We start from the raw sequence: 15,034 nt of genomic DNA on the forward strand, positions 1-15,034 counted from the left end.
TACAGAATTGTTTGTTCTTTAGTCATGCAAAATTTGGGGACTGACAGCTAATAGAGATGAGGACCCTGGACAGAGGGAGACAGAAGTTATGGGCTCCCCTCTTTGCCCAGCCGGGTGCCCGCCGACTGTGCTATACAGCTCAGGCACTCAACGGGATATTTATAGCTGCCTTTAAATTTACCCAGCTCTCCATAAAGCGAGGTAATGGGGCGCCCGTTACTGCTGCTAGTGGTGATTGTCCTAACATTCTTTAATTAGCAAAAAGCGTTGGCACAGCCACTTTCAAAGCATTTGATCTTACTGTCCTCGTGTTCCCTATTTCAGGTTCAACAGCCCCCACTCCCTTTGGAGGAAATGCACTTTAGCAAATTTGAAAATGACAGGCATATGCACACGTGAGCCAGATATCTGTGTACTTGTGGTCACTCTTCTGCTCACATATTCACAACTGCCAAGAACCTGTGAGCCTTTGTGATACCTCCATAAAACTTTGTTCATAAAGCTATCATAAGGGGCTAGGAATTCTAAAAATTGAGGACTGGAGAAATAAGGTCACTAGGATCCTCAACTTTTCCAGTATAAAAAAAAAATAATAAAGCTGGCAATTTTTCACCTATCTTTTCAAAGAATATATAGAGAGAGTAGGGTTGGGGCTACTGATATACCATTAGGTAGGCCTGAGCTCTTGTCCACATGGCCCATTAAAGAACAGTTCTCATCCCTCTGAAATAATTAATTCACTACTATGACCTAGGTATTGGAAACAAATTGGGAAGGGCCTCTGCTTTCATGGAGGTGTATAATAAACAAGTAAACAAATACATTAACCAGATAATTTCAGTTAATGGTAAGTAAAATAAAACTGAATGATGTAACCCTGACTGATGGGGCTACTTTAGACAGGGCAGTCTCTGAAGAGACCTGCTCAAGAAGAGCCAGCCACCTGAAGATGTGGGGAAAGAATACTCTAGGTAAAGGAGAAAGCAAAGGCCTTAATGGGGAGAACCAGTTTAAGAGCATCCCAGGAGAAGAAAGATGACCAGTGTAGCTGAATTGCAGGGAACGAGAAGGAAGATGATAAAATATGAGGGCAGAAGTACAGGCAAGGAATGAAAGCTTAGGGCCTGTGGGTCCTGGCAGGCAATTTGGTTGTTATTCAAATTATGAAGCAAAGACAATGGAACATTTTAAGCAAATCAATAACATAATCTGATATAATGTCACAAAGACCATTTTGGTTGCTATGGAGAACAGACTATAGAGGACAAGAATAAAAACCTATGTCTTGAATAGATTACTTTCTAGTTTTGAATAAATGATAGTTTTGAATAAATGTTCTGTGGTTATGTAAGATGTTAACACAAGAGGAAGCGGGGTGAGGAGTATATGGGAACTTGGCACTATTTTGGACCTGTCTGTAGGTCTAAAATTATCTCAAAAATTAAATTAAAAAAAAAATTAACTGTTAAAGACAAACAATGAAAACCACCTTACACCTTGAATGAAAAACTAAAAGTTCTAAGTTATGTGCAGTACCAACAGCAGATGAGTCTAGGAGGAAGGAAAGAAAAGAAAAAAGAAAAAGGATTCTCTCACTAACTGACTGAACAAAATAATTCCTTTCTACACCAGTTTCTGTATTAGAAAATAGTAGGTGCTACTACTATTACTATTTGCTGAAATCGACTGTGATTTCCCTTACTTGCTTCTAGTCCAACAATACCATGAAATAAATACAGTTATTAATCCCACTTTACACATGAAGAATCTGAAGCTTAAATAACTAATACACACACACACACATACACACACACACACACACACACACACAGTATGCAAGAGGCAGAATTGGGATTTGAACCCAAAGTTTGCCCGATTCCAATAATACTACATACCCACCACTATGCTATAATTTCCACTAGCATGTGCACACACACACACACACACACACACACACACACACACGTGCACCCCCATACACGCATGTATTCTTATGTAACATATTTTGAGAACTCAGTTTGGAGAAAAAAATGTTTGGGTTTTCCCCAACTAAAATATGAATAAATTTATACACACATTATGTGTCTGTGAAAAGACTAATTGCAACTATTGGCATGGACCCGATTGATGATTACGTTTGTCTGGATACTTGAAAAGCCATTCTATTCATAACGCCCAGCTCCACAACTATACCCACTAGCTCTGATCTGGAGGGGTCCCTTAATGTCCCATGAACAAGAAGCTCAACATTTTCATTACAGATGAGCCAAATTCTGCAGCAATGCCAAAAAGTACTTTTAGTATTACTGGTAAATGCTTAAATGTTGCAAGATTTGGGGGATAAAATCTAGAGACCATGGAAAGAAAGAGTGAGAAAATTATTAAGAGATGGAATCAAGGCAAACAGAAAATATCAAGAGGCAGATTTCTCTTAGAAGAGTTTGTCTTGTCAGCCTGCCCCCTTCTCTCAGCCCAGGTGATGTTTCCTGACTGAGGGACCCTCTCCCTTCCCAGTGGGAAGACCCAATAGCCACACAGCTCACACTTGGCTCCTCCTAAGCACAGAAGCACAAAAGAGTCACCTGCTGGTTGTCAAATGCACCCTCCCCTTCTCCTTCCTCTTAAATGTCACATTGCAGCAGAGGTGTAGAGTTTGGGCTCTGGACAGATTTAAGATTGAAACCTGGCTCTATCACTGTAGTGGCTGAATGAGCCCCAGAAAGATAGGTCCATGTCCTGAATCCCAGAACCTGTGACCTTAAATCCAATGACAAGTGTCCTTATAAGTCACAAAGAGGAGAGACACAGACAGACACGGAGGAGGCAGAAATTGTAGTGATGCAGTTACAAGTCAAGGGATGCCGACAGCTACCAGAAGCTGGAAGAGGCAAGAGGCAAGGAATGATTCTCTAGAGTGTTTGGAGCACAGCCTTACCAGATTTTGAATTTTTCGCCTCCAGAACTGTGAGAGAATATTTCTGATGTTTTAAACCACCCACTATGTGGTAATTTGTTATGGCAGCCTTAAGAAACGAATTCAGTCACTCTTTAGTTTTGTGATCCTGAGAAAACTTCTGAAATTAACCTGCAAAATGAGGAAATCTAATGGTACCTACCTCACAGAGCTGTTGTGAGGATTCTCCTAGGTGTAACTGAACACAGTGCCAATTACCTATCAATGTCACAGTAAACGTTGCTATTGAAATCATATCATTACTGCTAGAGAAAGGCAATAAAAGGGGATAAACCACTAGGGCATGGAATGGGCCAGTGCACCTGCAGAGGTACATTTTCAGGGCTCTTTAGTCTTACCACGTAGGTGACTACATCTAGAACAGATAGTACAAGAGGCAGATGGGTAGTTGGGAGGTTTTTCCCTTCACTCCTCCCTGGCAGCCCACAAAGAAACTAACCCCAGAGGAGAGGAAAAGGCCCTTCTATTCTACAGCTGTTTGCCATTTTTATTAAACATCTTGTCTTTTCTTAGCTGAGATTTTTAAAAATTGCTTTGGATGAGATCTGCAGGGAGAGTGCTTTTTTATCCATTCCCTTCTGACTGCCTTAAAGAGCAGAGTCCTTAGGGGAAAAGAACAGTGGATTTTGAGGGCACTTGCAAGAGTGGGTAACTCTAGAATAGCTGTGCTGCCTTGAATCATTGGGCTCAAGAAATAAAATCCATTCCCTTTATGACTGTGAGTAGTAATGGCACAGCCAGCCTCACTATGGGATCACAGACAAGAAAAATAGCCTTCCTTTTTGCAATGCTGACTTTGTCTATTAAACAGAAACTTCATGACCAGTTGACCTTGGAGGTGTATTTGCACACGTGGGTGGAAGAGAGTGAGACAGAAACACACACATGCACATGCACATACACACACAATGTGTTCATTGTCTCTGGTAGGAGGAGGTGACTATTTCCATGTAGGCCATTTCTTCAACTGTTTGTCATTACTAATTCCACTGATACTTTCCTTCCTTTTGTGGAGGGCAATTTCCTTACTATTTTTTTATTTCCTCCCATTTCACAAAGCTCTTTTTTGTCTTTGCTCTTGTTCTGTTCCTGCCACTGATGGACCTACCCTCAAGGGGCCTAAAAGCCTATTGGAAAAAGCAAGATGGTACCCTGCTCACTCCCGGCAAACCCTGTGAGGCATTATGGACATCTAGTGGCTGCTCATAATAATGCCTCAACGATGCACATCAGGCTGGGAGGTGGTCTAGCCCTGGGCTTTACCAGAAGCCCAATTATCCTGTCCAGGTGGGGCAGTGCCAGGTACTGTAGATGACCCCTTGGTCATCCCCTTAGATAACCATTTCTACCACCTCCTGTTAGGGCTCCAAAGTCACTCAGAATGGCAGACTGGCTCTATCAAAGATCATCTTTATCCCAATCTAGCAAAGTATATTATTAGCACCTGCATACATGACCATGGAAGATGGGCATTTGGAAATATCTTCAAGCCCCAGGTTTAAATGCCAATTAGCCATACATTGTCATTTGACTGAGGAGCTAAACTCAGAAGGGACAGAGTCTGATACTAATTAGTCAATGTGGCTTTAGGTAAGTCACTGTGCCTGAGCTTCGTTAGTGACATCTGTAAAATGAGAGGTTAAACCCAGATAACCTCCAAGGTCCCTTTTAACCTTAACATTCTGTGATCTATGAGCTTTTTTTTACTAGCTGGGAAAACATAACCTGATCTACTCTGCTCTGGCACCATAGAACTCTAGATTTAACTGAAGGAAGCATTCTCTCAATTTTATGGCACATTTCCAAGACTTGACTATAATCCCAAAGGGTCAACCTTCTTTAGAGAGCTACATACCTGAGAAGGGGCAGGAAACATGGACTATGAGAGTTGCAAGGAACTTTCTACTCCATTCCCTTGATCTTATAAATGAAGAAACCGAGGTTTCAAGCCAATTTAAGACTTGTTACATGTCTAATCAGTGGTAGAATGGGGACTAGAACTCAGGTGTCCCAATCTTAATGCAGGGCCCCTTCTGCAATACCAAGATGCTGACATAGGCCCTGTTCCGTCATCACAGGCTTCTTCAGCTCTCTCTGGCTTTCTCACAGCAGTCTCTCAGCGTGAAACTGCTGGTGAAAACATTCTCAACCCAGTGTTTCTTCTCTTCCTCTTAAGGTTAAGCCTTCTTCTTCCCTTCTTATTCCTCAGTGGCACCACTGCTAATCAAGGAAGCAGTCAGAACCAGGGGCTGTGAGGAGCAAGAGACTGGGGCTACATGTTACTTGGGTTACCAAGATTAGAGGTTGCAGCCCCACTTTCACTTTAGAAGGACTGTGTGCTGTGATGGTCCCACAGCCTTCTCTTTAGTCAAATTTGTAGGTACAATGGTGCTTTCCTAGCCCAGCTGGCCTACAGAGGGGAAAGTAGCCCCATGTAGAAATCCACAGAGCTTGGGTATACTTTCCTTCATCAATAGCAGTCGCAAATATTCACTGTGACACAACCTCTTTATTAAGTACTGGTCTGATCCAAGTCATCCCACCCTTCCAACTACCTTCACAGTGTGGGGGCAGAAGCTTTTGATTGCTGGACATAGAGCTGAACAACAAGTCCTGAGTTTGCCTACAAGAGCAGGAAACCAGGGCTGGCCTGTGGCTCACTCGGGAGAGTGTGGTGCTGATAACACCAAGGCCATGGGTTCAGATCCCATACAGGGATGGCTGGTTAGCTCAATGGGTGAGCATAGTGCTGACAACACTAAGTCAAGGGTTAAGATCCCCTTCCTGGTCATCTTTAAAAAAAAAAAAAAAGCAGGAAACCAGCCCAAACAGAACCCCTCTTCTGCCTGAGATGGGAGGGGGACCCATATTCCAGTGTGCCATTTAGACTCTGGCCAGGGTCTCCTTTGGCACTGGACCACTCTACTAGCTTGATACCAGTTGCAGGAGAGGAACCTCTCACAGAAAGTTTCTGATTCTCCTTCACAAACCTGTCAGACTAGGTTCACCTGTCCAAAGCCAACAAGACTGGAGTGTCCTGTTTGAAGCTGAGGATATACAGGTGGGGCTTTAGTCAAGAATGCAAAAAGAGCCACTGAGGAGCCCAATGGAACTAAACCCTACTATAGGGGTTTGACTTATCCTCTATTTCTCTTTCATTCTTTTTCTTGATTAGTCATCGTGAGTGAAACAAGTTCAATATTTATTTTCTCATCCCATCCGTTTCCCCCTTCACTGAACTTTCATACAACCTTTCCCCACTCTGCCATCACCACTTACTCTATGCAGAGTAGACACACTGAACACTCTTGTCAGTGATGAAAACACTAGGTTCAGGGTGTGGAGACTGGATTGAAAGGCTGGTTCTGTCACCTTCTGGGTGTATGACCTTGAGAGAGTTATTTGCCTGCCTGAACTAAGTGTCTTCATCTATAAAATGGAGACAACTGTGGCAATTACTTCACTGGGTAAATTAAGATTAAACAAGAACGGATATAAGTTCCTAGTATGGTGGATAGCATATAGTACATGAACATCCCAATAAATGACTATCGAAGTGAATGAATGAAACCTGAGTTCTCTTCCCACTGGGAGAATACTTTGGGGAATCACCTCCATGTCCAAGTTCCTTGACATCTGAGGTCTGCCAGAGTTCAAATCCTGGTTCTACCACTTACTAGTGACCCTGGGCAACATATGAGGGTAGTTCAAAAAGTTCATGGAAAGACTGGTATTCTTTTTTTTTTTTTAAAGATGACCAGGAAGGGGATCTTAACCCTTGGCTTGGTGTTGTCAGCACCATGCTCAGCCAGTGAGCCAACCGGCCATCCCTATATGGGATCCGAACCCGTGGCCTTGGTGTTATCAGCACTGCACTCTCCCGAGTGAGCCACGGGCCGGCCCCAAGACTGGTATTCTTTTAATTCTGTTTTTCCACAAGCATTACGAAGTACCTGTGTACCCATTCATAAAATGGTTAACAGGATTGCTGGGAAAATTAAGAGTGGTTCACACACAGTAGGGGCTCAATAAATATTAACTATTAATGTTATAATGTGACTGCAAATGCAAATAGGTCTTCGTGGAGAATGCGGAATCCAACTTGCCCATAATAGAACTGTTTCCAGGACTTCAGGAATCTCACAGCATATTTATAAGAGATTGAGGTTACTGGGCAGCAGATAATAACTGAGATATGTGTGGCAGGATTCAGAGCTGAGAAATCCAGGACCTCCTAGTGCTTAAGCAATAGCCTGCAGGTGATGAGGGTTTAACAGGCTAGCTTGCCAGAAGTCACACAGGGAGATGGGTGGGGAATGGGTAGTCTGGAGGCAGCGCTTGAAAGGAAGGGATATTAAACCAATGCCATATTCGACTGGATCAGCTTCCCGGGGCTTGGCCACAGATCTCCCCAACCTCACTCGGCAGAGAAAGGCGCAGTATTTTTCGGAAGAGGGAACAGGCTGACCTGGTCCTGTTCTCTTACACTACTCGGCCAAATATCCCAGGGTCTCTGCTAACCAAAAATAGAGACAAGCACTCCCTTCCCAGCAAACTGCTACCCCAGGTTGCTACACAGTTCTCAGGGAGTCCTACTAAGAGTGTGGCTCAGTGAGGCTCGTGGGGGCAGAAGGCCTAAACCACTCGCCTCCCTTTCTCTGGGTGCAGGGGTGAAGACAGGGACAACACAGGCTGCCAAGAGCGAGAAGCGACGGCTGCAGCTCCATGAATGAACGGGTTGCGCCGTGGGTTCTGGAGTTCACCTCAATCATTCCTGCCGGCCGCTGCACTGTCAGGTTGTCATTCCCCCTGCTCCTGGCACTTGGTCTTTCCTTCCACTGTTTCCCGCCCCCGCAACCCTCATTAAGAAAACTATCATTTAAAGCCCTAGTTAGAGCCCAGGAAGGGAGAGGAAAGACGGGCTTCAGTGCAGCAGGGAAGCCCTGGCTTCCACCCGCCCGCCCCCGAGTCCCCACCATGCAGCTCCGAACTCCGCGTGCGAGTCCGCTGCCCGGGCTGCGCGGCGAGGCGCCCCGTCAGCATTCGGCGGAAGGATGACGCGGGCAGGGCGGGTGGGTGGCCGGCCAACTGCAGCAGCCCCACCGCGGGCCGCCGCGCCTCCGGCGGGCCGGCCCCTGAGCCCACCTCCCCAGAGCCGGCGGGCGCCGGGCGAGCGGGCGCGGGCCGCAGGGCGGGGGCCGGCGCGGGCTCTCGGCTGCAGCCCGCCCGCTCCAGCCTATCAGCGGCCACCCAGAGGCTCGCTCCAACCGGCCCAAAATAGCAGCGAACGCCTGCGACTTGCGCGCGGCTCCTCACTTGGCGCTCACTCCGGCTCGCTCGCCTGCTCGCCCGGCCCCACTCCCCTCGTGTAGAGGGGGTGGGGAGGAAGCGGCAGAGGAGGGGAGAGGGGGGTGGGCCGAGAGGAAGAGAGAGAGGAAGGAAGGAAGGGAGGAAGGAGGAAGGCAGGCTGGCGGCCGGCCGGAGGCGCGGGGCGCAGGGCTGCGCGGCCGGCGCTGCGCTGGCAGGCGACGGCGTTAACCCCTCGAGGGCAGGCGGCGGAGGGAGCTGTGTTACACATAAGGGCACTGCATCACGCTAATCTTCTCCCCAGAACAGTATGCGTCAGCAGTACATTCACGTTCTGACTGAAGGACAAAAGGATGAGAGAGCAGTCTGCGTGGCTGCTGCCTGCAATACCGCGAGCCCGGCGCCAAGAGGAGACGGTGGGCGCCGAGCGCAGGGGCACCGCTGTTGCTACTGCCGCCGCTAGCCAGCGGGGACCATGTTCCCGGGCTCCGGAGCGTTTCCTGCAGCCGCGACCCCCGCTGCTCCTGCCGCAGCAGTCCGCGGGCAGCGCAACCAGTGAAGGCGCCACCGGCCGAAGCCGCGAACTCGCTGCGTCCGCACAAAGCCCCAGCCGGCGGCGCGCCGGCGCGCCGGGGCCTCGACAGCGGCGACGGGCGGTTGCGCGCTGCCGGGGGCTGGGGCTGCGGCCGCCGCCGCCGCCGGCCCCGCGCCCGCCCCCGGACTCCCCGAGGGGGCCTGCGGTGCGGCGCCGCGCGCTTCTCCGGCCGGCGGACCTGGTCCCGGCGCAGCCGCCACGCCGCTGCCCCTCCCGGGCTGGACGGATTACCGCTCCTCGCGCCAGCGCTCCGCGGACTGGAGAACTGAGTCCAGTTTTTGCCTGTTTAACCCTTCCGAGAAGAGGCGAGGAGAAAGGGGGTGTGTGTCTGGGGAGGGCGAAGGCGCCGTGAACACCTCCTCTTAACTCTCGCAGCCCCACGAGCTCACGACTGCAATCAGGTGCGGCCGGCCCGCGCGGCCGCCGCCAGGAGAGGGGAGCGCAGCGGCAGCAGCAGCGACTGAGCGCGGCCTGGGCGGCTTCAGGGCGCCCCCGCGCCCTCCTCTGGCGGCGGCTCAGGGAATGGGCTGGGGGCGCCGGAGGCACACTTTGGCGATGAAGCGCCTGTCCCCTTGGCTGGAGCCAGCCGGTGCCAGGGTCCAAGGACAAAGCAGGAAAGCGATGGTGGCGCCGTTCTTCGGGCTGGGGGGGCATGCACCTGCATAGTCCGCCGGGCCTTGGCTCGCTCCCGCGCGCCTCAACTCCGCGGCATCGCCGTCTCTGGCTCGGGATTTACTAGGAGCCATTTTGTCTCCCCCACCCCTCTCCTCCCCTCCCCTCCCCTCCCCTCTCATCTCCCCTGCCCTCCCCTCCTCCACTACTTCCCCCTTTTGTTAATTAAAACTAAGAAGTCCGAATGGGAACGAGGTGCCCAGCTCCCGCGGAGAAAGCTTAAGGACACCACGCCAGTTCTTTTCTGCCTTCCTACCGAGGTAGGTGACAGCGAATTGGGTGGGGATGGTTTCGATGTGGGAGAGAAAGTCTTGTCTTTTGGAGGGCTTGACTTGAGGGTGGGCTGGCAGATGAGGGGCCGCTCTTTAGTTTGGCAGGCTTTTTTTCGGCCGATCTGCTCCGTCTCTCTAATCGCCCCCTCCCCACCTCCTTCTCCAGATGGAAAGAGGAGCTCCTAGCTCACTTAAGCCGGGGTAGGGCTGGTTCTCCTTTCCGAGCCAAAATCCCAGGCGATGGTGAATTATGAACGTGCCACACCATGAAGCTCTTGTGGCAGGTAACTGTGCACCACACCTGGAATGCCGTCCTGCTCCCCGTCGTCTACCTCACGGCGCAAGTGTGGATTCTGTGTGCAGCCATCGCTGCTGCCGCCTCAGCCGGGCCCCAGAACTGCCCCTCCGTCTGCTCGTGCAGTAACCAATTCAGCAAGGTGGTGTGCACCCGCCGGGGCCTGTCCGAGGTCCCGCAGGGTATCCCCTCCAACACCCGGTACCTCAACCTCATGGAAAACAACATCCAGATGATCCAGGCCGACACCTTCCGCCACCTCCACCACCTGGAGGTCCTGCAGCTGGGCAGGAACTCCATCCGGCAGATCGAGGTGGGGGCCTTCAATGGCCTGGCCAGCCTCAACACCCTGGAGCTGTTCGACAACTGGCTGACAGTCATCCCGAGTGGAGCCTTTGAATACCTGTCCAAGCTGCGGGAGCTCTGGCTTCGCAACAACCCCATAGAAAGCATCCCTTCTTATGCCTTCAACAGGGTGCCCTCCCTCATGCGCCTGGACTTGGGGGAGCTCAAGAAGCTGGAGTATATCTCTGAAGGGGCTTTTGAGGGGCTTTTCAACCTCAAGTACTTGAACTTGGGCATGTGCAACATCAAAGATATGCCTAATCTCACCCCCCTGGTGGGGCTGGAGGAGCTGGAGATGTCAGGGAACCACTTCCCTGAGATCAGGCCTGGCTCCTTCCATGGCCTAAGCTCCCTCAAGAAGCTGTGGGTCATGAACTCCCAGGTCAGCTTGATTGAGCGGAATGCTTTTGATGGGCTTGCCTCGCTTGTGGAACTCAACTTGGCCCACAATAACCTCTCTTCTTTGCCCCATGACCTCTTTACCCCACTGAGGTACCTGGTGGAGTTGCACCTACACCACAATCCTTGGAACTGTGATTGTGACATTCTGTGGCTAGCTTGGTGGCTTCGAGAGTATATACCCACCAATTCCACCTGCTGTGGCCGCTGTCATGCTCCCATGCACATGAGAGGCCGCTATCTGGTGGAAGTGGACCAGGCTTCCTTCCAGTGCTCTGCCCCCTTCATCATGGATGCACCTCGGGACCTCAATATCTCTGAGGGTAGGATGGCGGAACTTAAGTGTCGGACTCCCCCTATGTCCTCCGTGAAGTGGCTGCTGCCCAATGGGACAGTGCTCAGCCACGCCTCCCGCCACCCACGGATCTCTGTTCTCAACGATGGCACCTTGAACTTTTCCCATGTGCTGCTCTCAGATACTGGGGTATACACATGCATGGTGACCAATGTGGCAGGCAACTCCAATGCCTCGGCCTACCTCAATGTGAGTACGGCCGAGCTCAACACCTCCAACTACAGCTTCTTCACTACAGTAACAGTGGAGACCACAGAGATCTCGCCTGATGACACAACGCCAAAGTACAAGCTGGTTCCTACCACGTCCACTGGTTACCAGCCGGCATATACCACCTCTACCACGGTGCTCATTCAGACCACCCGTGTGCCCAAGCAGGTGGCAGTACCCGCGACAGACACCACTGACAAGATGCAGACCAGCCTGGATGAAGTCATGAAGACCACCAAGATCATCATTGGCTGCTTCGTGGCAGTGACTCTGCTAGCTGCTGCCATGTTGATTGTCTTCTATAAACTTCGTAAGCGGCACCAGCAGCGGAGTACAGTCACAGCTGCCCGGACAGTTGAGATTATCCAGGTGGATGAAGACATCCCAGCGGCAGCATCCACAGCAGCAACAACAGCTCCATCCAGTGTATCAGGTGAGGGGGCAGTAGTGCTGCCCACAATTCATGACCATATTAACTACAACACCTACAAACCAGCACATGGGGCCCACTGGACAGAAAACAGCCTGGGGAACTCTCTGCACCCCACAGTCACCACTATCTCTGAACCTTATATAATTCAGACCCATACCAAGGACAAGGTACAGGAAACTCAAATATGACTCCCCCCCCCCCAAAAAAAAACACTTATGAAATGCAATAGAATGCACAAAAAAAGACAGCAACTTTTGTACAGAGTGGGGAGAGACTTTTTCTTGTATATGCTTATATATTAAATCTATGGGCTGGTTAAAAAAAACAGATTATATTAAAATTTAAAAACAAAAAATCAAAACAAAACTATTTTCTAATTCGTAAGTTCTATTTAAAGGGGGAGGGGGAAGGGACACTTGAGAATGTTGTGGGGTACAAGCCACAAGTCAACTTGCCATGCTGCCAGTAGGGATTTCTGGTATACTATTGAAATTGCAAAGATAAAAGAAACTATAACAACAACATCCCTAAAGAGGTAGGGTGCGGGCTTCTGCAGGGGTAGGAGGGATAGACTGAATCTGTCATTTTTTAGAAGATGCTTCATAGGATACAGGAATACCCATTTCTATAGACATCTTTCTTAAGCTGAGAGCTGTCTTTGCAGATTTATCTTATTAAAAAAAAAATACAAAAAAAACCCCAAAAAAACAAAACCCTGCCATGAATTTGTACTGTGCCAAAATAATGAGGCAATAATTTTTTCTTCAGAGGCTAAGGGGAAGATAGATCTGTAAATGTATTTTAGACAAGAAAACCACCAAAATCCAAATGAGTCCTTAAAGGGGCTAAGTTTTTGCCCCATTTGCACAAGTCTCCTGGGTTTGTGCACTGGGACACGCATGTGCCTCGCCTAATAGAGTGCCTCAGGAAGGAGCAGAGAAGGAAGGGAGCTGGCGTAGCTCTCAGTGAAATGCTTTCACACTGCACCAGATTCCTGCAGTTGGGCTTAACCCACTCTGCAAGGCATGTGTCTATTCAGGGTTTCCCATGAGAGGGAGGAGGCCCCTGAAGGGTGCAGCAGCAGGGGAGGGTGGGAAGGGAGAGCAGAGGCAGAGAAAATGTGTTCACAGGAGGCCATAAATTAGCGTTGTGCCGTGTCCACCTGTTGTTCCTGGTATCTGACAAATGATTGTAGACGATGGCATTTTATGATTTTTAAAAAAGGTTTTGTTTGTTTTAAGGTGGAGAAGGAAGGGCTGGGAGTGGGGAGCTCAGGGGAGTGGAAGCTTTTCTCATGCTTGTGATTTGGTGACTATTCTAAATGCTGATTCATTAGGGATTATTACAGCCGATGTCAATTGGTTGTGGTGATGGGGTGGGGTAAGACATGAGTAGAGAAGAAAAAAGAGAGACGAACAAGGGCACAGGCTCACTTAAAGTAATGGAGCCTTTCTTAATCAGGATGGTTCACAAAAAAGATGTGAAAGCCACAGTTACAACCAAAGTGCCACGCATACACACAGGAGTGAGTTCTGCTGAATAGAGTGCAATGGGGGAAAGCTTCCCTCTCCCAGGCCTACCTCAGGAGGAGGTGGTAGAAAAAGGGTGGGCGTGGGTGGGGAAGGCAAAGATCTCTGTTATTCTCGTCCATTTAATGATGTAACTTCTTTCAGTTATTATTTTAGCTTTAAAAGGAAATAAAAGGTTCAGATTTGAAAGTGGGTGGTATGGGTTGCGGGAATGCCAACAAAAGAACACTGATTGTAATGTGAGAAAAGTGTATTTTTGTATTTTAATAAATATTGTTCAATTTTTAATTCAATGTCCCCAAAGGGTTAAATTGAATAAGACCCTGAACCTATAGATTTTTATGAACATTGACCAAGTCATTTCTATTTAAAGAAAAAAAGTGGGTGAGGGGAGGGGAGAGGTATGATGGGGGGGAGACAAATGTTAAATTTTTTTTAAAGTACAGGAATATGCTAAAGCTGTCAACACCTTTTCCTTAGCTTAAATAAAAACACCCCAATTCTAGTGCACCTTCCATGAGCTAAGTGTGTTAGTCCCTGGTTTGTTGGGGGTATAACCAAATTCTGTATGCCCTGGAAAAGCAGGGGAAATGGGTCAGTCTCAGCTCCTGGGATCTGGCCAGAAGTTAAATGCCACCTCAGCAGAAGCTGCTGGTCAGGCAGTACCAGCTCTACCCAAGGACCCTGGGGGACCTGGATTTAAGAGGTCTGCAATAATGTAGTTTGGCTTAAACTTCCCACAGGCAGTGTTGCTTCTGTTCTCTAGGTGCTAAATAGTCAGACATGTCTTGGTGGTGGTGGGTGTCTGTCTCCTGATGCTTACTGAGTAATGACATCCAGGGAGGCATGAACTGGGACCCTGCGTTTCTTCAGTGCTAGTATTTATACTAATGCAGGAAACCGGGACTGAGTGGGTGTGAACTCTCTGGCACTGAGGAGGGAAAGAGAGGCAGGCAGCACTTTGCAGCAGTTGGCTAAGAAAGGGCCAATCCTTAACCCTCCTGGGTGTGTAGATCATTTCTGGGTATCAGTATTTGTGGCAGAATACATGCATGGGCATACACTTATGAACTGCCACTCATGTTTCTAGGCACCAAAGATACTTTCCCTCTGCCTCTTCTTTACCACCCTACCCCCAATAAAAAGAAAGAAAACTGCAGCAGAGCAAAAGGTGGGACCTGGCTAGGACCAGTTGAAAAAGCAAGAAATTACTTCCTTTCCTAGTTTCCCAGGTATAAATTCAGGGGCAATTGTGGCAGAAGTTGCTGCTTCTGAAATAGAGGATGAGGAGCCAATTTCCTAACACCCCTCCTTTTTTGACAGCTATTTGGGTGGACAGGGAATTATGCGGTAACTCTGCAGTGACAAAGGGTCTGTGGCTAAAGGTCTGAGGGGAGAGGTAGAGAAGTGGGCCTAAAACAATCCTGGGAAGAGTCCTAAGAACAAATGCATTTGTCCTAGAGATGAGCATATTCAGGTCTTAGAATCTGAGGGAGAAGTGCTTTCCAGAAGGAACCTCCTCTCCAGAAGGAGAGACTGAGAATGTTGATCCTAGGAATGAGTATACTTGGAGCTGCAAGGGTAGTTCCTTCCTTTCACCAGTGGGCCTGCCCTTCAGTCTGGGCACTGTTTCAGCTTTTAGAGCAGT

The 15,034-nt window shown here is 48.9% G+C and overlaps 2 protein-coding genes across 2 annotated transcripts in view; one reads left to right on the forward strand and one right to left on the reverse strand.

Moving 5' to 3' along the window:
• Positions 1 to 15,034, reverse strand: part of SND1 (staphylococcal nuclease and tudor domain containing 1) — a 422,567-nt gene that overhangs the window by 50,503 nt on the left and 357,030 nt on the right. The gene's annotated exons all lie outside the window — the stretch shown is intronic.
• Positions 10,087 to 12,045, forward strand: LRRC4 (leucine rich repeat containing 4). The gene has a single exon (XM_063101278.1). The coding sequence runs from the start codon at positions 10,087 to 10,089 to the stop codon at positions 12,043 to 12,045; it is 1,959 nt and encodes a 652-aa protein (XP_062957348.1).

This window comes from Cynocephalus volans, chromosome 6, assembly GCF_027409185.1.
Source record: "Cynocephalus volans isolate mCynVol1 chromosome 6, mCynVol1.pri, whole genome shotgun sequence".
In the NCBI taxonomy this organism is placed as follows: domain Eukaryota; kingdom Metazoa; phylum Chordata; class Mammalia; order Dermoptera; family Cynocephalidae; genus Cynocephalus; species Cynocephalus volans.